Source organism: Embiotoca jacksoni, unplaced genomic scaffold (genome assembly GCF_022577435.1).
Source record: "Embiotoca jacksoni isolate LCO1_2020_lvr unplaced genomic scaffold, fEmbJac1.0.p SCAF_11, whole genome shotgun sequence".
NCBI lineage: Eukaryota > Metazoa > Chordata > Actinopteri > Embiotocidae > Embiotoca > Embiotoca jacksoni.
In genome coordinates, this window is record NW_027185241.1 from 14965928 (window position 1) to 14989894 (window position 23967).

At 42.2% G+C, this 23967-nt stretch overlaps 2 protein-coding genes across 3 annotated transcripts; both read left to right on the plus strand.

Moving 5' to 3' along the window:
- The first annotated feature begins 1191 nt into the window (after positions 1 to 1191).
- Positions 1192 to 17719, plus strand: LOC138194526 (zinc fingers and homeoboxes protein 1-like). Of its 2 annotated transcripts, XM_069143328.1 has the most exons (9): positions 1192 to 1752; positions 2092 to 2214; positions 4272 to 4602; positions 4729 to 5192; positions 5470 to 5673; positions 6079 to 6294; positions 8691 to 8855; positions 9118 to 10341; positions 11663 to 17719. In XM_069143328.1, exons 3-9 carry the CDS (start codon positions 4392 to 4394, stop codon positions 11948 to 11950), a joined length of 2772 nt encoding a protein of 923 aa, XP_068999429.1. In that variant the 5' UTR covers positions 1192 to 1752; positions 2092 to 2214; positions 4272 to 4391; the 3' UTR covers positions 11951 to 17719. The 2 variants fall into 2 exon arrangements, with proteins under 2 accessions (XP_068999429.1, XP_068999430.1); XM_069143329.1 differs by lacking the exon at positions 2092 to 2214.
- A 971-nt stretch (positions 17720 to 18690) lies between these two features.
- Positions 18691 to 23533, plus strand: cunh8orf76 (chromosome unknown C8orf76 homolog). Its single transcript, XM_069143334.1, has 8 exons — positions 18691 to 18877; positions 19898 to 19999; positions 20571 to 20714; positions 21796 to 21846; positions 21964 to 22108; positions 22255 to 22378; positions 22691 to 22823; positions 22929 to 23533. Exons 1-8 carry the CDS (start codon positions 18773 to 18775, stop codon positions 23097 to 23099), a joined length of 975 nt encoding a protein of 324 aa, XP_068999435.1. The 5' UTR covers positions 18691 to 18772; the 3' UTR covers positions 23100 to 23533.
- The last annotated feature ends 434 nt before the right edge of the window (positions 23534 to 23967 follow it).

Below are 23967 nucleotides of genomic sequence, written 5' to 3' on the forward strand. Positions count from 1 at the left end.
TCATGGCTGATGGATAACAACATTTGAGAGTTCATCGAGAGGCAAAGTTTTTGCAAAAGTTACACTAACACATGACCAAAATTTGAAATGACGGAAGGATATCTTACAGTTCAAAAGTACATTTTATTGTACAAAATGACATCAGTGGTCTGAATTCTTCCTTCAACCACATCTTTATATTGCCTTGGCCTCCAGCACCACTACGAGGGATCTTGGAGTCATTTTTGATGAGGATATGTCCTTCAACTCGCACATGAAGAAAGTCTCTAGGACTGCTGTCTGTTATCTACGCAATATTACTAAAATCAGGAACATCCTGTCTCAGCGTGACGTGGACAAATTTATCCATGCAGTCGTCACTTTGGGCTGGATAAATGTAATTCCTCTTCAGGATAAAAGCCTGCAGTTGATCCAAAATACTGCAGTGAGAGTGGTGACAGGATTTAACAGGAGAAAATGGAATTTAATAATTGTAAAAAAAAAAAAACTAATGCAGAAATTACACACAAATAGAAAGAAATTCTGAATTACCCAAAGAATCTTTTATTATTATTATTATTATTCTGTAAAAAAACAAACTATCATATCCTATCAGACAACATATAATGATGTATCTGTAGGCAAATATCGGCAATATTTGTCAGATAAATCAGTCTACTGACTCAAGTTAGCTTCTGGTATTTGCTCTTCCACTTTATCTACCTACAAACTGCTATCTGCATTTTATTTTCACATTAGTGTTTATATACGTGTAAAAAGGCATTTGCACAGCAGCTTTAGACTGAAGCCTATGAAGAAAAGAAAAGGAAAAAAGAAAAAAATCACGTTTGAAATGGTTGAAATAACCAACAGGGAGCCTGAACGAGCCTGAAAGCCAACGTTGCAGTGTCGGTGTTGTCCTTAAGTAGCTCCTCATGCTGCCTCCCGGGTCATGTAAGGACATTTTGGCAGACAGCCGGGTCGGGAAACCGGCACGTTTTCGGCCCCTCTTCCCTCTCACTGTTTTGACAACCAGTTTCTTTCTCCCCCAGATAATAACCTTTTAAAGATTCAACCAAAAATGCGAGAATATCGGACCTTTTTTTTTTTTTTTTTTTTTTTTTTTTTTTGTTGTTTTTTTTTTTTTTTTGTTAAGTTGCCCAAATTTTTTTTTTTAGAGCACCGAGTCGCCGAGGAATGACGTCAGGACGTATCACATTGAACGATGACGCCGTTTGATCATTAAAAAAAAAAAAAAAAAAAAATCTGCCGTTAAAAAATATCAGAGAATTAGGTCAGCAAACAGCACCGACGGCCCCGCTGGGAAGGTCCCCGCCGAGCCTTTGGTGGTATAACTTCAACACAGACGCGCCCCCCGCCGCACAACAACCTGCTCCGACGAGGAGAGAGAGATGTCCGGCGGGTCCAGCATCTGCAGACGGGAGCTGTAGCCGCGGGACCGGTCCGTCCCTCCGTCCGTCCGTCTGCCTCCCTCGGCCGGGTGGTGGTGGTGGTGGTGGGGTTTTTTTTGGAGGGAGACCCGCGAGTCCCGAATAAACGACAACGCCGCTACGGTCCCCGGCCGGGCTGCTGGGGCTGAACGGTTCTCCCGGGTGGTGCTGGTGCTGGTGGTGGGGCGGGCGGGCGGCGGGGGTGAAGGAGAGGCGCCGACGGATACCAGCGGACACAACCTGAACACGGAGACCCAGGAAATCGGTCCTCGCCTCGCCGCCGCAGCTCGGTAGCAACACGGCGCACATTTCAGGAGTTCCTGTAAGTTTACCGCCAGACGCGAGCAGGAAGAGCGACCGGCCCGGCTAACACCGGCTCCACGGCCCACCTCCGGCACGCGCTAAATGCTCCGCGGCTAAATCAAGACTTTATTGTGTTGTTATTATTATTATTATTATTTAATGCTGCAGACGTTACTTTAATAATAAGCTAGCTCACACCTCATTATTGAGTTCATGATGTCATGATGGCAGAGCAGCTTTCCGTGCAGCATCGTTGTTGTTACCCGCTCGGATCATCTTTTACTCACGTTTTTACCAGCAGTTGAAGTTGGTCCAAAGCAGATTACAGCGATGTCTTCTTCTTGCGCGTTTTTTGTAGCACTTGTGTCCCAGTGACTGACCCAGTAACAGGACAGTGGACATCAAGTTGAGCCATCGATACACAGACACCAGTACTAACCGGCTGTTGATCACATCACTGTCTTCCCACTCTGTTCACCAGGTAAATTATTCCTGTGCTGAAATTGCACCTGTATGTTAATTTAATTAAACAAGGATTTATGTAGGGATGTGCATCATGTATCCACAGTATCGATTGAACTAACAGTCTTGACATAATTCAACTTTTTATATTCTTTGCGAGGCTCACAGGCATCAATGCCCTTTTTTTTTTTTTGTCTGAAGGTCTTAGACATGCTCTTTAGATTTTGGCATGAAGACACCACAGACCTCAGAGAACCAGACTCTAAAGACGTCAAGAGGTTTAAACATGACCAGCTTCACTTGTCATCTCCTAAATCTAGAAGAGTGACAAGTGAAATCTGTGATTATAATTTGATGAATTCAAAGGTGTGATAAATGTGAGGGCACACCTACTTTTTGGATGTGACTGATCTGATTTTTGTTTTAATTTGAATTATGACAATGTGTTAGAAAAATTTACTCAAGATGCTTGGTTCAAAATCAAACACATTTATTACACAAACACATTTATTGCACCCTCAAAGAGAGGTGTCCAGCAAAGAAGGGGCCTTCCCTCCTCCGGAGGTCAGCTTTTATACAGTGGGACAAACAGTAGACCATCACCCCCATTCCCTTCGTACCTGCTTTTGTATGGTAGTACAGAGTTGGTTGTAGGTCACAAGATAGTCGTCAAATAGATGCGGAAATAATCGCTTGCAAATAAGACAGAAAACATAGGAAACTTTTCGGGGCCTGAGACTTTCCGGAGCCACAATGCAAACAAGAGGAAGAGACAAGTCTTTCCTTTCCATCATATCCCTCCTGTTTATACAAAGTATAACATAACATGTACATAAAAAGGAAAAAAAAATAATAATAATCTTTCCATCATATAAAAGAATCTTTCCATCACAATGGCTAAAACATGTCCTTTTTTTGTGGTTGAGAATCACCAGAGGCTGCATGATAGCACATTACACAGCATTTAAAATGGCAGTGATGTCCTGGGTATTGTCACAACATATTTTCAGCTGCAATTTTTGTCCCAAAAGAAAAACTTTGAAAACTTTATTTTACCAGATAAAAGATGTTTTCAGTCAGTTAATCTCGCTTTAGTTATTTTATTGCAACAAAATGGGATTTGTCGAGCAGACAGATTGACCAACACTGCAATAAAGATCTGTCATAAATGTTGCATGCACGTGACACTTTTTTTTTATTGCTACATTAGAATATCGATACTGAACATCCATGTATTGATAAAATATTGCCACGCAAAATACTGAAATACTATCCACTATCAATTTCTTTTCTCCATCACTAACAGTCACTGTTTGATTGTTTAAATATGTTAAAAAGTCAACAACTTCCACTTCTACTTATTTTATCAAATGACTAAATAGTGAGGCAACGGGAAATACTGAATAGTGTTTACTTTGTCAAGTAATTGTTTAGTCTTTAAAAATAATGTCCGTCGCCTGCCACAAAGCACAGGAGCGTGAAGTGATGTCTGAAAAATTCTTCCTTTGTCTGAGTCACAGTAAAAAAAAAGACAGGAAGCACAAATCAGCAACACTAACAGTGTTAACTGGTTTTCATTGATGAATTTACTGTAAACTAGCTTGTTGTTTATGGGAACTATTTTAACATCTAAACTTTAAACTTATGTTGCAGCTGGCATTACAACTTCACTGAGTGTGAGCAGCTTTAAATGTCTTTATAGAATGCGGAAAGTCTTACGGACTTTTATGGGCATTTGTGTGCTTTTATACATGAAATATTAAGTACATGTACATATAGATAATGATATATATATTTTTACAAGAGACATGTTTATCAGAATTAAGAGAAAGGAATTTTCTTTTGTACTGCCACCTTTCAAAACTTATGTTACAGTTATCTGAAATCAATTATCAGTGATATGCACTAAAGACATTGTTGTTTTTACTGTCACTATTTTAAATATGTTCCACTCTCTTTTTCCTAAATGTTGCTGCAAAGTAAACCATCGCTGATATGAACAGTAAACCTTCAGGACGAGTGGACTGATAATCTGTACAACATTTGCATAATTCATTGTTTTCTTTCTTCTTCCAGAAATACATGATTGCAGGACTCTAGCATGTGAGCTCATTTACCTACGATATGTGAGCCTCGACACTTCTGCCACAGATCTTCTTTTCCCCGAGCAGACGTAAACAAGAGTTTGGGTTGAAGATGTCGAGCCGCCGGAAATCCACCACACCTTGCATGGTGCTGCCCTCTGATGTGGTGGAGACTGAGGAGGTGGAGGAGAAAGCAGAGAAGACAAAGGAGGAAGAGGCAGGGGAAGAGGAGGAGGGGAAAGTGAAGGAGGGAGCAGAGGAGGGGCCGACTGCCGAGGAGCTGGATCAGGCAGTAGTGGTTGTTCCTGCTCCACCAGATTCAGGTTAGACCCTTTTTTTTGTGAATGACCATGGTAGTTTTTAAGCTTGGAATTGACTCAAATTTACAGTAAAACTATTATAAACCTGAGTTAACAGGAAATGACATGAAATCTTTTTTACTTCTACAGATGAACCCAGTGTCTCCGCTGTAGAAGACGGCGAAGTCCTCAGTACGTCACTGAAGCGCAGCGCTGCAGATCCACCCGAGGATCCGAGCAGCGACCAGCCGACCCAGGAACAACCGAGTGATGCACCTGAGGAGGGGGGAGCAGACCCTGCGGCAGTTGCTGCCATCTCTCTGAGCAAGACCCCGATCATGAGGATGAAGACCAAATCTGAGCCCAAGAGGATCACCGTGTCCCTGAAGTCAGCAGACGAGGCAGCAGAGGGTTTTGGAGGAGGCAGCGAGGGCGAGCTGGGAGGAGAGCAGGAGCCCATCGAAGCTCCACTGGGGCCGATGACGCCTGTGGAGATGCTGCTGCACGACTCCATGAAGCTCGGGGGAGCTGGCTTACTGCTCAGCCAGCCATCAGAGCACCACAGGAAGTCATCCATTTTAAACCCCACAGTGCTGCCTGCTGGCCTGGCGCAGGTAGAGATCATCAAGTGTTCAGTAAACTTATTTCAGCAGTATTTTAGAATACCGTGTTGCCTGAAGACCTAAAATGTTGCTGGAAGTTTTTGGACAAAGGCTTGCTGGGATGTTAAATATCAGCTCCAGCGAATAAATATTCAGTCTTCTTCAGGAGCACGGCCACTGGACAGCAGCTTGCGAAACACGCCTCGGGCACAATCTCACACCTCTGCTGCTCTGTAGCATCAACAGTCTCGACGTTTCTCACCGCCCTCCCTTTCCTCCTTCCGTCCAGGTTCTTTCTGCCTTCCAGGCCCAGCAGAGTCCAGCAGCAGCTCAGCCCCAGCTACTCATTCCCCTCAGCAGCATCCCCTCCTACAGTGCGGCGATGGACACCAACTCTCTGCTGGGCACCACGTACAAGAAGTTTCCGTACCCCTCCATGGCAGAGATCAGCTGCCTGGCAGCACAGACACAGTTCACAGAGGAGCAGATCAAGGTAGATGACTGTGGAGCTTCTATTTTCACAGTGAGTTACCACTGAGTGTCAGCTGATGTAGCTGTGATCAGATCGTCCTGGATGGATGGTAATGGATGGTAATGGATGGTAATGGATGGTAATGGATGGTAATGGGGGGTGGGAGTGGGACCAGAAATGTTCCCTGTCGGCCCGATGTGACCAAAAGCTACTTTAACTTGAAATGCTGCGTTTCATCTCTATGATTCTTTCAGCCAAATGTTATTGTCATTGTTTTTTTGTTTACTGTTTACATGCATGACTTTAACACTGTGGAGATTTATTCAACTAAAAAGCTACTTCAATCTTAATTCAAAATTTGCATTCTGAATCTTTTGACAGCAATCTTTTATTAAGAAATTGCAAATGTTCTTGATCCATGCCCAGGTGTGGTTCTCAGCCCAGAGGCTGAAGCACGGTGTCAGCTGGACTCCAGAGGAAGTGGAGGAGGCCCGGAGGAAACAGTTTAACGGCACGGTGCACACAGTTCCTCAGACCATCACTGTCATACCTGCTCATCAGCTGTCAGCTGCTGCTAACGGCCTGCACTCCATCCTGCAGACCTGCCAGATAGTGGGCCAGCCGGGCCTCGTGTTCACACAGGTGGGTAATGACAGAACGGGCTTTGACTGGCTCTGACTTTCCAAATATAATGAACTCGTTTAAAAAGACAGTAAAGCATCAAAGAGTGAATCCATACTAAATCCATCCAACAAAAACAGCAGTGATAATATGACCACGACCACATTATTGTGCACCAAAGCAGCTCAATTTGGGGCCTGCTGGCCAGGTTTGGCCTGCACCTTCTTTGGTTTTGCTTATTATGGCATTAGTCAAACTCATGCTTATCCTCCTCATTCTTAAGTGCTGTAACATCCTAACTAATGACTATGAATTGTACATTTTGTGCAACCAAAAAGTATGCAATATGAGTTTTATGGCAATGTAAGCATTGTGCTGTTAAGCTTCCCTATTCAATTTCATTGGCCTACATCTTAATTACAAAATTCATATAATTCATTAATGAGCTGTTTGGCTGATGTCAAAAACCCGGCGCTCGCAAAATCTTCTACATCTCAACGAAGGTAAAACAGATCTTGCTGCTCAATCCCTCTCGCCTTTCAGCTGTGACACCAGACAGGCCTTCATTATGTCCTGGCCCCATGACAACCCACTGTAATTTTCATATTAAGAATCTGGGTGTGATTTTTTTATTCATCTTTTTCTGTTGTCAAAGTCAGTTTCTTTCAGCTAAGAGCTTCAGCTAAGGTCAAATCCTTTCTCTCCTTAAAAGACCTGGAGAAAGATATTTATGCATTTATCTCCTCTAGGTTGGACTATTGTAATTCTCTGTATGCTGGAATTGGCCCAAATCTTTTATCACGACTTCAGTTGGTGCAAAACGCTGCAGCAAGACTTTTAGCTGGTCCACGCAGGTGTGAACACATTTCACCAATCTTCAAATCTATTCATTGGCTATCTGTCCAGTATAGAATTAATTTTAAAATCTTAATGTTTGTTTTTAAGTGTCTAAATGTAGCTTCCCCAGCCTATCTGTCCGACCTGTTGCAGCCCAATACCCCACCGCGCTCACTCAGGTCTCTCGACCAACAGTTATTAGTTGTTCCTAGAACTAAAATGACGACCCGGGCCGACCGGTCCTTCTCTGTTGCAGCTCCTCAGCTCTGGAACAGCCTTCCCCTTCATATGAGGTCGTCAACCACTTGAACAATGTTCAAAAGCCATTTAAAATCCTTTTTATTTTCACTGACCTATCCGATTCGATCTCTACTTGGTACTTTTGTGTGATTTGCATTAGCTTCTCTTGATTTCGATGTTAGTTATTTTTATTGATCCAGTCTGTTTGAATGCACGACTGTCTGTCTATGTACAGCACTTTGGGCAACCTTCGTTGTGTTTTAAATGTGCTATACAAATCCGTTTTGACTTGACTTGACTTATAGGGGGACTATATTGGGGTGGCTGTGGCTCAGATGGTAGAGTGGGTTGCCCACTAATTGGAAGGTTGGTGGTTGGATCCCTGGCTCCTCCTCCTCCTGTCCACATGCCTAAGTGTCCTTGGGCAAGACACTGAACCCCAAGTTGCCTCTTATGGTGCACCATTGGTGTCTGAATGTACTCCTGATGGTGGGCACCTTCGATGGCAGCTCAGTCTCACTGGTGTGTGTGAATGGAAAACCGTGTAAAAGCGCTATACAAGTCCAGACCATTTACCATAGTATATAGTATATATAGTATATATACTACATAGTATATAGTAAAGTATTCTCTCTCTTTCCTGCTAATGTCCATGTGCTGTTACTGATCACTGATTAAGTAGTGTTTTAACTATTCTGAAAATGTATTTTAGATTTACAATGTTGATTTTTTGTAAAATATATTACATTTGAATGAAATTTCATTCCACATTACATAAGCATTTATATTCAGATTTATTGTTGGCCCTTCGTAGGAATGAATTTGGGCACCTCTGTTGTACACTGTAAATACATTAATTCAGCTGTTTCACAGACCACCGCCATACATGCAGGGTTTGATTATTTCCTGGATTTTCATCTTTCACACACACACACACACACACACACACACACACACACACACACACACACACACACACACAAACTGTCTTTGTCATCATCCAGTGTATTATATTGAATTCATTCATACATTATACTGAGGATTATCGTATTTTAGGAACCATGGTCCTAAAGTGTAAATGTGAATAGGTGAACTATCACCCCTCTTTGTTGTTTTTAACTGAGCAGGCTGTTCTGATCTATGTTGGTTTTGGTCTCTGGCCAGATTCATAATGTACAAATTAGATGAGAGGAGAAATGTAATCTTGCTAAAAAAAAAAGTCCAGTTACACAAGTACATGAAAATGTTTTCACAGTATTTGGAAACAACTTTCCTTTATGAGTAATGACCAGAGTCTCTTTAAACAACACATACATCTCCATCTGTCCGTCTGTGAATAGGTTGGTCCTGGAGGAAACCTCCCAGTGACCAGTCCCATCACCCTGACAGTAGCAGGGCTGCCCAGTCAGTCCCAGAGCTCCAGCAGAGTTTCCTGTCAGCCCACCCCAACAAACAGTGAGCTGAAACGGGCGACCACTGTCCAGCCTCCCTCTCTTTCGCCACAGGTGGGTACAGCACTAAAAGCAGGCTTGTGCTCTTACTGATTTCATCAAGCAAGTTTTTGTCAGCGCACAAAATGACCATAAATATATGGTCATTTTGCGCGCTCATTTTGTGATCTTTTAGTTGTGATCTCTAAAAAGTTTCACCCATTTCAACTGTGGCCCTTTTTTCTTTCTCCTCGCACGTATTTGTACTTCTGGTTGCAAAGTGGTAAAAACTGTAAAAACACTTGATTAATATGTAACTTTTCCTTCTTTCTCTAAGGAGAACTCGGCCCTGAGCGCTGACACATTCAGTATGCGACCTAAGAAATCCAAAGAGCAGCTGGCGGAGCTGAAAACCAGCTACCTGAAGAACCACTTTGTCACGGATGCAGAAATTGCCCGGTTGATGAAAATCACCAACCTGACGAAGGGAGAGATCAAAAAGTGGTTCAGTGACACCCGCTACAACCAGCGCAACTCCAAGAACAGCCATGTCATTGTGTTCCACGACGGAGGGGGTCGAGGAGGTGGTGGCTATAGTAGCGCCGCTAGCACCACCATTGTTATTGACTCAAGTGATGAGACCCCCACCTCTCCGCATCCTGCACGCACTCCTCCTGTGAAGGAGAAGGAGACCCGGCCCAAAACATGGAACCCTTTCCCAGACTTTACTCTGCAGAAGTTTAAGGAGAAGACGCCGGAGCAGCTGGTGGTGCTGGAGGAGAGTTTCGAGAAGAGCAGCACCCCGTCAGATGAAGAGTTAAGCCGTCTGAGGATAGAGACTAAACTGACGCGAAGAGAGATCGACGCCTGGTTCACCGAGAGACGAAAAATGCCTTCAGTCAGCACCTCCTCCCCGGATTCTTCTGAGGGAGGAAAGGTGGGGACTGACGGGGCAACGGCAGGAGATGGAGGAGGAGCAGGTGGAGCAACTTCTTCTTCTCCTTCTGCCTCCTCATCCCGAAAGGGGAGTCAAACTCCTCCGGGAAGTCGCGGTAAGCTGCTGTCCAGCAGCAGCAAGAGAGACATGAAAGATAAAAGTAAAAAGTCTCCGGAGCAGCTTCATATTCTGAAAAGTGCCTTTGTGCGGACCCAGTGGCCCTCACCGGAGGAGTACGTTCAGCTGTCCGAAGAGAGCGGCCTTCCTCGCTCCTACATCGTCAGCTGGTTCGGGGACTCCCGGTACTCCTGGAAGAACGGAAACCTGAAATGGTTCTTTCAATACCAAAGTGGCAACATCGAAGGACCAAATGGCAGCGGTGGAGGTAAAATGGCCGTCGGCGGTCGAAAAAGACGTGGCCGAAACCGTGGTTGGGGGCGATCCCGAACCAGGAAGCAGCCGAGGAGGTCCGCCTCCACCAGTGTAGACATCGACAGACCGCCCCCGGCAAAGAAATTCAAGAGTGGACGAGAGATCCTGAGGGAGTACTACCTGAAGCATCAGTTCCTCAACGAGCAAGATCTGGATGAGCTCGTCACCAAGACCAACATGAGCTACGAACAGGTAAATAATACATCTTTTTCTTTATTATGACACCAGGTCCCATTTACGAAAAGCTTTACAGGACTGACGTGATCATAAAATCCATCTTACTGACTTTCTGAAGCTAATTTAAGACACAAATCACTTGAAGATGAAGAGTGTCTTAAACCTGCCGTGCAGAGCTTTTGTTTCCCTCCTCTGCCAGAGAGAGTAATTACAAAACCACCGTTCACATGAGCTTACATCAGAGGCGCCGCGATAGCCTCCTCCATCACTGTTGTGGCTGTAAAACAGTGGATGAATTGTTTTCAGTGTCACATCCGCTGTAAAATGTCTTCTTTCTCTCAGAATTTGATCCATTTGGTCCGTGAAAATTTGGAAAGTCTAGAAGCGCTGCACAATTTATTTCATCTCCATGTAAGTAAGCACAGAGCTAAACTGGACGTTAGGCAGCTCGGCCCGCAGACGTCTCCAGTGCACATGTTCGTGCCCCCGTTTGCATCCATGCAGCCAGCGTTTCCCCTGTGATGTACAGATGTGTTGTGATGTACAGAGAGATTTACCTGCCTGAGAGACTGAAGATGCATTGTGTGAACTGCTTTTGAGACGGCTTGACTGTAACAGAAGTTCATTTCCAACTAAAAGTCCCACACTGTAGCTTTAACAATCAGGAGAGTCTTTTCTTTTCATTTACAGTTGCTCTGTTGTTCTTCAACACATTTACACACAGTAGGACTAATACAGAAGAGATTACATACATATGAACTTTGAACTAACAGTCACCACATGATTTTACATGTAGCTGCAGCTCAGTCAATCAACATTTACTTTCTTAAACCAACATCAAACCAATAACTTCATAAGAAAAGGCCAACAAGAAAACTTTGGGTGTTTAACGCATGTGAAGCTTAGCTGAATACTAGGCTGTATTATATTTTATATTTAGCGCAGCTTACAGATAGATGAATATCACCTCAAATTGTGCTCATCATTACGTCCGGATCTAAAGTTAAGTTGACATAAAGAAGCTTTTAACTCCAATAAAAACTATTTTACTTTAGACAGGGTATTTCCTGTCAATTGTGTCTCTGCGTTATGGTCTGGATGTTACATCAAAGTCTTCTTAACGTCCAGGTATGCAAGTCTAGTGGCGGACACTAAATCCTTTTCATTTTTTAATGTATTGAATTTTCATGCCTAAAATAACCTCACTTTAAGATATTTAGTCCAAAAGACGATCAGAATTGTCCCTAAAACTGATAAAAGCTCAACATGTGAAGAACATAAACTCATCTTCATGCCCAGAAATACACCCAGTTAAGGTGTTCCTCTCTGTCTAAAGGTGAGGGAGTGGTTTGCCGAGGTCCAGCGGCGCTTGGACACGGGGTTAGATCCCTTCCAGGAGCCGACCGCAGGGAGGACAGACGGAGACAAAGCAGTGGAGGAGGATGCAGAGGAGGCGCAGGGAGAGGCGTCGATGGCCTCCGAGGAGCAGACCGGCACGGGGATGGGAGGAGAAGAAGATGACGATGAAGAAGTCGAGGAGGATGACGGCGAAGAAACGGACGACAGTGAGGTTTGGGAGCCGTCGCGTAGCGTCAGGAAATCTTTGTCGGTTTCTGAAGATTGAGGGTGAAACCTTCCTGAATGTTCCAGGAGAAACACTGGCTCGATCGATGCTGGAAGACCGTCAGCTAAACCAAGTGTTTTTTGCCACTGATTTACATGTCTCGTCTTTTACAACATTAATTCACTGTTTTTTCAAACTATTTCACGTCTACATGAGACTAACTGATGGACGATTAGCTTTAGCTCACTCTCAACACTGTAAGGTTAAGACGAGAATCTAACATTACAACTCTCAAGTGAAGCTTATAAAGCAGCAATTTTCACAATATTTAATCTAAAGAAACACCATGAAGTGCAATCGTCAAGCTGTAAGGAAGATGAAACAGGCTACGTTCACACTGCAAGGCTCAGTGCTCAAATCAGATTTTTTTTTTTTGGTTTAGCTGTTGAGGCCAATATCAGATTTCAGTGTGAAATACAGTCCTGGACCAACTAAACAACAATCGCAAACCAGCACCCTGTCGAACTGAACATGGTGGCCACTGAAGTCAACATTCACAGTTTAATTTGTAAGCCAATGGATGCCAGCGAATCCCTGAGAAGATGATAACGGAGGACAGACAGATTGTTATTTATGTGGAGCAAAAAAAAGATCTTTTTCATAACAATTTGGGCCACTTTCAAATGTCCGAAATCAGACAGGTCAGATTTATGATTTGTGCTGTCGACAAAAATCAGATTTGAGTCTCATTTGCCTGCAGTCTGATTGTAGCTGTACTAACCCAAAAATACATTGCACACAGACACATCTTTTAATCCTTCTTTCAAAACAATTGGTGAATCCTGAGTGTTGTAAATGACAGATTTCAGGAGGAGCTGATATTTTTAATGACCATCATGCTTTTTTTTTTTTTTTAGAAATTTGCACTCCTTGCTTGCTTAGATGAAGCCAGTAAAGGAGATTTATTCCCACAGTGTTTGCGTTACTGTTCTGAGCACAGCCCTAAAATCGAAACTTCGATCTCCAATGTGATGAATGTTTTCACCCCTGGTCCCGATCAAGCAGCACACAGAGAAGAAAGACTCACCTGTTGTATTTCGAAAGGTGCTTGAAAACACGTCACACCTAGATGTCACTGCTGAGCCATTTTGCCCCGTGACACCAGCATGCGTCGAACCGTGGGTTTGATTTGACATGTCTTCTCCCGAGCGCCTGTGATGATCACCGCAAAGACCTGATCATCCCAATCAACAGGTCGTTTGAGCCGACATGGATTGATATTGATGAAGGCCTAACTTGATAGGAGAGGAAAAAGTACCTTAATGATGAATGAATGAATGCCAATGCCGTGATGCTTTTAACTAACACAGGAGTCTTCCCTTTGTACCGGCTCATTGTTTCACTGATATTATAGAGTTTGAACTGAACACCTGCAGATCGGATGGCAAAGATGCCACCGAATGTGTTTATATGCACTGCTAGTAATGTGTTTCACCTTTTCATCGAACACATCCTGTGCTGTCCTGACACCTTTTTTTTTTTTTTTAAAGGAGGTTATGTACAGTAGATCCAGACAGTGGGAGGCTGTTGTGCCAAAGTTGAATGTGTCGCCTCCTGAGCAGTGAGCTACAGTTTGCAGCTCTATTTGTGAGCTGCATAATGGCCACTGTGAGACAGACCTCTGGATCCACGGAAAGAATAATAGAAACAGAACAAGTTAGCTGCTTTGTTTTACTGGTGGTGGGCCTCTACTGGATTGAAGTAGAGTTTACCCCAAGACATGTAAATATATTCATCAGCTGCAGATCAAATGTGTGTGAAAAAAAAAAAAATCAATCCACATGTTATCACCTTAACACGACTGCAATCAGCACCAAAATCACCGACGCGAGGCCTGTGAATCATTTGGGGTCTTGACCCATACTTTAAGAAACACTGTTTGACAGTATTTCAAATAGTAATTTGACTCCATTCTGCACTGAAGAGAAACAAACTGAAGCACCTAAACTAAACTTAAAAAAAAATGCACTTTGTCCACGTGTGTTCATGGCGGACTAAATCCCGATTAGGCACCTTAATCTCATCTTTTATCATGAAATGTCTCTGAGAGACCAAACCTGTTTTGTATGTCTACAAATTGAACCAGTATTTTGCCTTTTTTTTATTCTCTGTGTTTTCACGAGTATTATTCCCCGTCTATCCACTTTTCTAATAATATATATGTTTCATAGTTGGACGTTTAAATGGCTCAGAACAATAGAACAATCATCCACCACTTTCTTTAACTAAATTGCACAATTTGAGCCCCATTTTTAATCGCTTCTGTTTCATGTGGTATATTTGTTCTGGTTTGGATTGTTGCTTTATATCATGAGAGTTGTCTCACATCTCACGCCCCTCTCGCTCCCACACGCCCTTCACATTTCTCCTGCAGTCCACTTTTGTAAAACGAATGACTCGACTCATGATGTGCACTCCCCGAGGCTGTTTCTGTAGATGTTAGTCCGTCACGTTGGTCTCATGAACCCCCGCATCAAAGACAGACACACAGACGGGCTGAAGGGACACAAAAGGCTGAAAACTGTTCCAGACATTCTTGGAAAATTCTCTCACAGAAAGGAATTGTTGTGACGAAGAGACGGCACAGCAGTCCCTCTGCGGTGGGAAGTCTACCAAATAACGCTCTTCTCTGTTTTCTTTCCGCTTTACTGCTTTAAGATGGCAGGACAATAGACTGAAAAGGGTCTGGACTGCTGTTCTTCGCTGATAGGGGAGAGACTCTGATGAAGCTTTGCAGGTAAACCTATGTGCCTCCATGGCTCGAGCACTTGTTTGAACATAAATCCAACTGTTGGCTTCGAAGATCTTTAGGTGACGATGAAGGAAGGCTTGTTCAAACTAGTCGTGATGCATGACTGAGCTCTGCTGACGCTAAAAAGATGCCTAGATACTCTGAAGTTGACGTTGGAAACTTCTGATGTAAGTCCTTAAACGGATACCACGGGGTTCCGCATTTCACCAGGCACTTGTCACACTAGATGCCGGCACCTTTGGCTCTCCGAAAGTCATTTTAACGAACATCTCTGGAACTAATATCGGAGAGCTGAAACCTTTGTCCACTTTGTTGTACTGTGACAAGTGCCTGGCCATTAAAATAACAAATTCTAAATGTTAAGATGTACCTTTGTCTGATACTGCATGCAATAACCGAGACAAACAACAGCTCATTTTGTACATACAATATTTTGGGTTGGTATACTTGGCACAGTCGAGGCCTAAACTGCTTGTTTAGCTTTAAAAGTAACTGGTTACTTTTCATTACCAAGTTGACGGTAACCATGGACCTGTTTTCTCTTCGAAATGTTGTTCAAAAGTCTCAGACTCTAGAAACATTTATTCAAATCTAGCTACTCCTAGTCTGGAAGGGCTCCTTGCTACAATTAGCCAGCTTCATTTTGAGCAACATTTCAAAAGAGCCCTTTGCTTGGAACTATGTTATCACCCCAAGTGCAGTCGCTACTCGGCCGCCGTTTTGTGCCCTTTTATAAGCATTTGATTCTTGGTGTTTCACGTGTCCACAATTAGCTTGGTTTAGTCCTCAGGTTAGGCTTCCTCCTGCTCCAGGTATCCAGCCCACAGTCTTTTACAGTGTGCTCTTTCTTTACTATAGTCAGTCTCTTCTGAATGGTTTTATATGTTTCTATCTATGAAAACTGTGTCATTACAACTCTATCCAGACATCAGTGGAGTGCTTGTTAACAAGACAGACTCATACAATATGTACGATAGAATAGTGGTTTTGAAATAGAATCAGTTTTAGAGTTCAGTCAGTGTTGCCCGAGTGGCTTTTTGGTACTTTGGTTGCAAAAAATATAAAATCAGAACTCAATAGAAAAGACATGCACCTGGTTGAAGGAATAGAAAAACAAAAATTCCATAATGAATTTGGGAATTTGGTCCTTTTTCTTTTTTTCTTTTTTTTCTTTTCCTGTTGACAACACTGGGCAACAACATTTTAACTTCTTCTTTGGCTCCCACATTAAAACATCTGGACCGTATATAACGGTTTTTTTTGTTTTGAAGTAACTAGTGTATTTTATTGATTAAAAAATAAGGCTGTTGTGTACAAACTGACTTTAGTCAGTCTTTAGTCTACAACAGTAACTCTGCAGTCACAGAGGTTCTCCTGCTAACACATTTCCATGTGACTGTACTGGTACAAAAAAAACCTGATAGAGACATTTTTGAAACATTTAGATTGATGTGCAAAAATACACATGAAACAGGCATTGTTTTGCTTGAGACAAAATCTCTACTAATCAATATAATGTGTCCAAATTGGAGGATCTAAACTGATATAAAGATAGATTAATTGCAACAAAAACATGATTTAAAATCTTACGAGTGATCCGGTTGCTTAAAGGGACAATTCCCCCCCCCCCCCCAAAAAAAAAAAAAAAATTCAATTTTCCTGTCTGTACTTGAGCGCTAATCAGCCAATGAAAACTGTACAACGGTTTATGTGGCTCTGGTGGGATCTTTCCAAATTTTGAAAGTAAATAATGACAGTGTTAACATTTTCTGTCCATTTGGAGACATGCTGTGACCAAATTCAGCCATCCTGACGGGTAATGAAATTTCCATATCTCTGAATTATAAATAAAACGGCGCCAGCCTGGCTCTTCTTCAATGTAACATGCATTTAAATATTTCCCTCAGGTGTGTTGAGGTGCCATGTCTGTTCCCTGAGATGTGATTTTATATCCAACACTCATCATGTATCCCAGTTAACCTTGCGCAGTAGAGCTAAGAGCTAACATTGTGATCAGAGTAGTTTAGCTGCTGTCTTATACGCTCATGTGTCATATCTGTATCCTTCACTATACTTCTGCTACAGTCCTCACTCTTTTTCTGTGTTTAGACAGTCAGTTGAATGTTTCTTACAGCTGTGAGAGATCGAGATGTTTTCACTATATAGCAGCCGGCTTTTTGGTTAAAAAAAAAAAATTGTGATATTGTTAATTTACTCATTTCCAGTGGAAGATTCCCCTTCTGTTTTCTGACGTTTTTTTACCTGCTGACACTTTTTACCCCAAGTTATTGCTTCTAATGGGCGCAATTTGCTTTTAACCCTAAACTAAACAGTTTTCTCTGTATTTACATACAGTGAACAATTTCAGACACAGATCTCTTGGCTCTTGTACTAAGTTACAGTTGCTTCTATAGACACAGATAATACAGGAAGAATACGATAATCTAACTGAATGATCTGCCTTAATAAAGTGGTATAAAGTGTAGTAAATGTGGTAAAAAAAAATTTAAACAATACCATTTCTGACTTTTAACGTAGTCTACAGTCTGTTTTTTTTTTTTTTTTAAAGAATAAGCTGTGATCTCAGTCCTGTAAAAATGTACCATGAACCGAATCAATTCAGGTATTCGAAGGTCATACAGACACAATGTTCTCGACCAAACGTGTCAACTAAACAGTTCAAATTGGGTTTTTATTCTGTGTCCATGGAACTGACATTTCCACTACACATCTGAAGCGTGTAGAAAACTGAGAGGATCCGTCATAAACTTTGATCAAATATGGTATGTATGTGTGATCGCTTCTGCAACGTTGCTTTTAGAGCATTACAAACAAACAAAAATCCTCTGTGGCCCCTGCAGTCCTCAGCTTGTTGCTGCCAGCAGACAATTTGTGCAATGTTAAGTTATGAAACCCCAGCTGTTATTGAGAATCTGCTTGATTTCTAGCTTCATTTAGAAAAGATTTATATTTTATACTTGTTTGAGGACAAAACCCAATAAATTTTGATCAAAAGATATCCACTTGTGAGAAGCGTTTTGCGTGTTTTGATGTTGTTCTATGAAACACTGGCCTGAATGTGGATGCAGAGCAGACAGTAGGTTACTGCATAATGTCCTTTGTTTGTTAATTCTGAGGTTTATTCAACATGTATTCACCTATTTAATTCACCTATTTAATGAGTGATTGCTTCTGTGACTTTGCAACAAACTTCCTGACCAATGAAAAACACAAGAGTGGAAACCAGGAGAGATGACGCCGAAGCTGGGATCATGTTGGTGTCAGTACTGCGAGAGAGAGGTTACAACAACCTGATTTTTTTTGTTGTCTTTGACACATCTGTCAATGCTTCATCTCTGATTTTCATCATTTATCTGCTGATATTGATGCTTTTGTTTCTCTTCCAAACTAAAGATGCCGTGGAATCTGTTATTCCTCTCTTTGATTGGTAAGTGGCTCATTTACTTCACATGAATGTCCGGCCCAGTGATATTTCAAATGAAAATGAAAATGATGGTGACACACCTACAAGGTGGTTCATTTTGCTGTGAACTGATCCACACCAATGAAAGACAAGTCATTTAATTATTTGTAAAGAGGATTTGACTTAACTGAAGGCTTAAGTACTGAAGGACGGGTATCATGTGTTTACTGCTGTATATCTTAACAATATTATAGCTGGCTGTAGCTTTGAGATAACAAAAAACAAACGTGCATATATATTTTGTACACCGTTGCTGATCGAAAACAGTATTTGAAGCCTTCAAAATGTATTTTTACTTGAACAACATTTGCGGAAAACGCATTTCGCTATGACAGGCTAAATAAAAGCTGAGCTGTGTTTGAACAGTTTATTCCCGTCATGTTGATGGAAATGCCGAAAACTGAGTGCACGTGTGCTGCATTTCTCACTCGTCCATCGTAGGCCGGAACCCTCTAGCCGGAACTATAGTAATTGGACACTGCATTCGTCGTGCAGTTGCCAGCGAAGGACTGCGCGACCACGCGGGTGTAAACAAACACACCTGACGTGTCGAAACTGGAGGATTCGTGATATTCTTCGGTTCTAGATGGAGATTTTAGGCAGCACGTTTGACGACTCTGTGTTTTCGGAGGTTAAAGACCGTGTTTGTGTGTCTCTGTCTTCATACAACGCCAAACTATGTGAACCTGAGGTGAGAGGCTCTTTAATAAAGACTGCAAATATGTAATGCAACAAGTATTTAAGGCGTTATGACGACAAGCTGGAAATAAACGACGCGTTTAAACTAGCAGGTTTATTTTTGTTGTTGTTTATGATTGAAATTCTTTTACAAACAAATAAACGCATGAGTATGAAATCTAATTATAAAACCAATGTAATTGTAATCAGTTACAGATGTTAAAAAAAAATTATATATTACAGTTACTTTTAAAAATGTTGTTTATTACAACGGGGTTACATCTGAATATATTATTTTCAATAAAAAGCTCGTGGTGAATATAATATTCTTTCTCCTGCTTTGCATCTTTTCACGTCTGGACAGACTCCGTTCATTTGGCTGGACGTGCTTCAATTTTGAGCCTTTCTTTGATCGGCTCTCTTGTTTGAATTCACATCATTTGTCAATTTGAACAATCATGTCGTCAGATCAAACCACGATATTTTAATAAAGAGTCGTTCGGGGAAACCATTGTGAAATAAAGAGTGAACAGCTGGCAGCCCTGTCGGTAGATGTGTCATCACTAAACCCCGGCATGACCTGAATGTAGAAAATAGCATGTAACACAACCGAGATATTATGGAAAGCGGGTATTTCCATACCAACATATCCACAGCCTCCCTCTGTCTCTTGAAGTCATTGTTGTGTGTCACATCTTTGTTTGAGCTCCGTCAGTGAGCTGTCTGTCTGACTGTCTGTCTGTCTGACTGACTGACTGACTGACTGTCTGTCTGACTGACTGACTGTCTGTCTGACTGACTGACTGACTGACTGTCTGTCTGTCTGTCTGTCTGTCTGTCTGACTGACTGACTGACTGTCTGTCTGTCTGACTGACTGACTGTCTGTCTGTCTGACTGACTGTCTGTCTGTCTGTCTGTCTGTCTGACTGACTGACTGACTGTCTGTCTGTCTGACTGTCTGTCTGTCTGTCTGACTGACGAGGAGTGAAGTGTTTTAAACTTGTACTGTTTTCTCCTTTGGTGTCTCTGCAGTGGTTTTGTGAGAGTGCAGCTCTTGATACTGACGATTCTTTGGAGAAGCAGAAAATCTACAAGTTCAGAGGTGACCTGGCTGTGAGACGTGGGAAATATCAGGTAACTGACAGTTTAGTCTGTTTTAAGACTATTCTCCAGAATTACTAAAAAAAAAAAAAAAAACGACGCGCAAAGTAGGTGGCAGCAAAAAGAAAAACACTGAAAACTCTCAGATCGTGGTCTTTGGGGATTTATATTTTATCAGCCAGCTTGTCTGAAATTTAATTTTTTTTTTTGTAATTTAAATTGCGATTGTAATCCACAGCATGTTACACAGCAGCAACATTTCCAAACAACATTGAAAAGACTCCTGAAAACACACATAGCCATAACACACTGAAACTCTTCATCAAGTTGGACCAGACTGAAGGAATTAAACATCAGATTCATCTGTAATCGGCTGGATTTCAACAACCCACTTTCTTGTCTTAGATATAAAAACTTGAATCTGACTTGAAAATAAATGAGCTCCTCGATACTTTTACAGTTCGATTTAAAGGAAGTTGACTGGAGTCACACGGCAGCCGTTCCACCTGCTGCTCTTCATGCCCTCGTCAGCTGTCCGCTTTGACGTGTCTAATGTTAAAAAAGTGTGCTTGCGTTTCTCTTCCTCGGTTTGTGTCCGGCTCAGAAAGCCTTGGAGGCGTACAGCAGCTGCCTCCAGTGGATCGCCGACAACAACCTGACCATCAGACGAGACGTGCTGGAGGGAATGGCCCGATGCTGCACCCATCTGGGGCAGAGGGAACGGTCGCTGGAGTTGGCTGATTTGCTGGTAATTTTCTTCAACTGGCTTTTCCTTGTGACAGTAACCTGTACAAGTGATCATCACTGGAACAACCTGCTGTTACTGTCATATCCTTTTATATAAGCCACTTCGTGTTCAAGGAAAAAAAAAAAAAAGCTATTACACTGATAGATATTTTGTTTATGAAAATACTTTTGTTAGCTTTTACTTTGAAGTGAAAGCGTTAGTGCTGAATACTAGGATGTAGAGATTTTGAATACAAAACACACTATAGTTCAACAATAACCATAAATATTGTAACTTTTAGATAATAAAAAAAAAAAACTTGTTCTGTAAATAGTTCTCTTACTCGTTAAACAAAAACATTGCTCTGAAGCTCAATTATGGGGCTTTTCTGTAAATAGTTTGATAATAAATTTAGCAATTTCTGATCCACCCAAATCAATTTCAGGCTTCATTGAAAAACCTCCAGTTAGTTCCCACCCACTTCTAAACCACGCACAGACCCCTTCCGGATTAAGCCCCGCCCCCTCTGAGTAGGGCTACAGATAATTTAGTTGGTTTAACAGATACAGATATTGTGCACTCGTTCGTCCCGACTGAAAAGCATCATTATTATGAGAACACAGTTTCAATATAATCTGTTCTCCTGTCACTGATGGTTGTTAGTTGCTGGTTGGAGGAGTAGAATTTGCCACATCGACTAGAAGTTGGAATTTGATCAGACTTGTCTAATCAAAAAAACATTAGACAAAACTACAGTTCATATTCCAGGTATTGTGTCAGGAATAGGAAGTGAGCAGTGGGTTTTTTTTTGTACTGCAATACTCAGTATGTGTGATATGTTGCAGTCGACAAATTGCAAGCTGCTGTTTTTCACCGCGAGTACGTTATATTCTTTTTTGTATTAATATTATTATGTGATCGTCGACGTTCCAGTCTCCTTGGTGCAGCTTTAATTTCCTCATTTGCTGCAGCGTTACCTAATGAAGTAGGATGTGGAGACTGTTTTGCGATTCATACTGAAGACGGTAAGACGTCGGTCTAAGAGCTCGAACTTACAAAGAGGCCGGAGCGCAGCAGTAATATCTACATGATCTCTCTCCAGAGCAAAGAAGCCTCCAACACCTGTCACCTGACCAGCCTCCTGCTGCTCAAGGTCAGCAAGAGAAAACGCCCACAAACACAAATACACACGACCTTTTTGTTCATAATCCAAATCACCCTGTAAAGCTACAATAGTTTTCTTGAAACGGTTTACGAACTTCTCCTAAAGGTCAACATCTTCCAGCATTTTGGAGCCGCAGGGTCAAAGATGTCGTCTTTGCAGCAGCTGTGCAACCTGCTGCCCTTCAACCCCTGGCACTGGTTCGGCCTGGGACAGACGTGTCTGCAGCTGCTGGAGGACAACAGAACCACAGGTAGGCTTAACTGCACTTCCTGCCGCAGTCAACACTCTTACCCGTTCCCTAAAAGCCACTTCTGCAGGTGTGTTGTCGTTGTTTTTTATTCGCCGTGGTGAATGAACTACATGAAACATAATAAAAGTTATGTAAAAAAATTCCAGGACCGTGTTCCTCCGAGGGAGGAGAGCAGGATGATGGAGAGACCGAGGCGCAGCAGGAGGAGGCAGCAGAGCTCAGTGAGGACAGAGTCTGGCTCAAAGCCTGCACCGGTTTCATCAGGACAAGGTACAGCATGTGACTCTAACCACCACATAAACACACGTATGTCACAAAGAGATCAACTGGTTTCTCAGAAGCAGCAAGTAGAAATACAGTTAATGACTTTGTATTCGTTGAAAATCCCTTGAAAGAGAAGCTGCTTAAACTGTTGTTTGGGACAAGACCAAATCTGAAGAACTTTTACTTATGCAAGAAAGAAAACTTGAAATACGTCATCAACGTTAGTGACCACATAATCTGTGATGTCACTGTTGAACGTGTCTTTGCATCAGAGATTTGCTGAGCTCTGAGTGTCTTCGTGCTTTCTCGCGTCTTCAGGCTCCTGTTGAGAATCCTTCGGCAGCAGCAGTCCTCCTTCGTGTTGCGGCGCAGTGAAAGTGCCCTGCACACCACAGAAGAGGCGTTACAGCGTCTGCATCCCCAAGAAACAACACTGCAGGCCGTCACGGGGGTGAGGACGCGCTCCTTACTTTGTGCGGACCTGCTGTGTCCAGGCTTGAATTTGGGGCCGAGTTTAAGTGGGTCACCATTCTCTCTCTCTCTCTCTCTCTCCCAGGTGATGTCAGAGGACCTGATCCCGGAGAAGATGAGGGAGGACTACCAGGATGGAGAGAGTCTGGCCAGTGTGTGTTTACAGAGCTTCAGAGAGCGCTGGTGGAAGAAGATCTTACTGACGGGAGTGTTGGAGACGGACGGATGGCGTAATCACACGGATACAAACTCCTGAAGCTCCGCCGTCGAATGTTTACAGAGAAGTCAGCAGTCTGCAGAGAACCTGCTGAAGATTGTTCAAACAAATATAACTTATGATGCTAAAAATCCTAAAATGCACAATGTTGAAAAGTAAAACTCGCACACGTAAAATGTAACCGAATCCATCATGATTGTCTTTAGTTGAACAGGGAGAGCAGCATGGTGAATGTAGTCGTCGTTACAATATCAAACAGACCTCTGAATAGTTCATCCACTTCATTCTGTATCAAAATATATTGAATGATTGTTTCCTGTTTCAAGTTAGAACACAATCACTAAGTGAGTCATTTTAATTGTGTAGTTCTGCCTAAAATGTAACCGATGCCTTAACATGTTCATTAAACATTCAAATGTTATTTATGCTTTTGTTATTGTTACTTTGAATTAAATGTGCACAGAAAACAAATCAGGGCTTCAGAGACAGGATTGGAAATGGTCCTGCTGCACTCCTGCTGGAGGATGCTGATTGATTGATTGATTGATTGATTGGTTGATTGATTGGTTGGTTGAGTGGCACCTGATCTGGTTCATCATCTGAAAGACAGCTGAGGACTGAAAGCTTCAAAACTTGAACCTCTCAGTTGATGTTAAAATTGTTAATTAGTCCATTGAACTTCTTTCTGTCAAATTGAACCTTTTTCTGTGAACAACGCCACAAATTTAACACATTATTATATTATATTAACACTATTTGAACATGTCTCTCTTTTCTTTCCCTTGAGAAACAGGCCCTGTGTTTGGGAAACAAAGACGAAAGAAGGAGGAAATATAGAGAAAGCCTAAAATGTGTCAATGTCCAGATGAAAGATTCAAAGGTTACAAAACACATCGGACTATTCAGT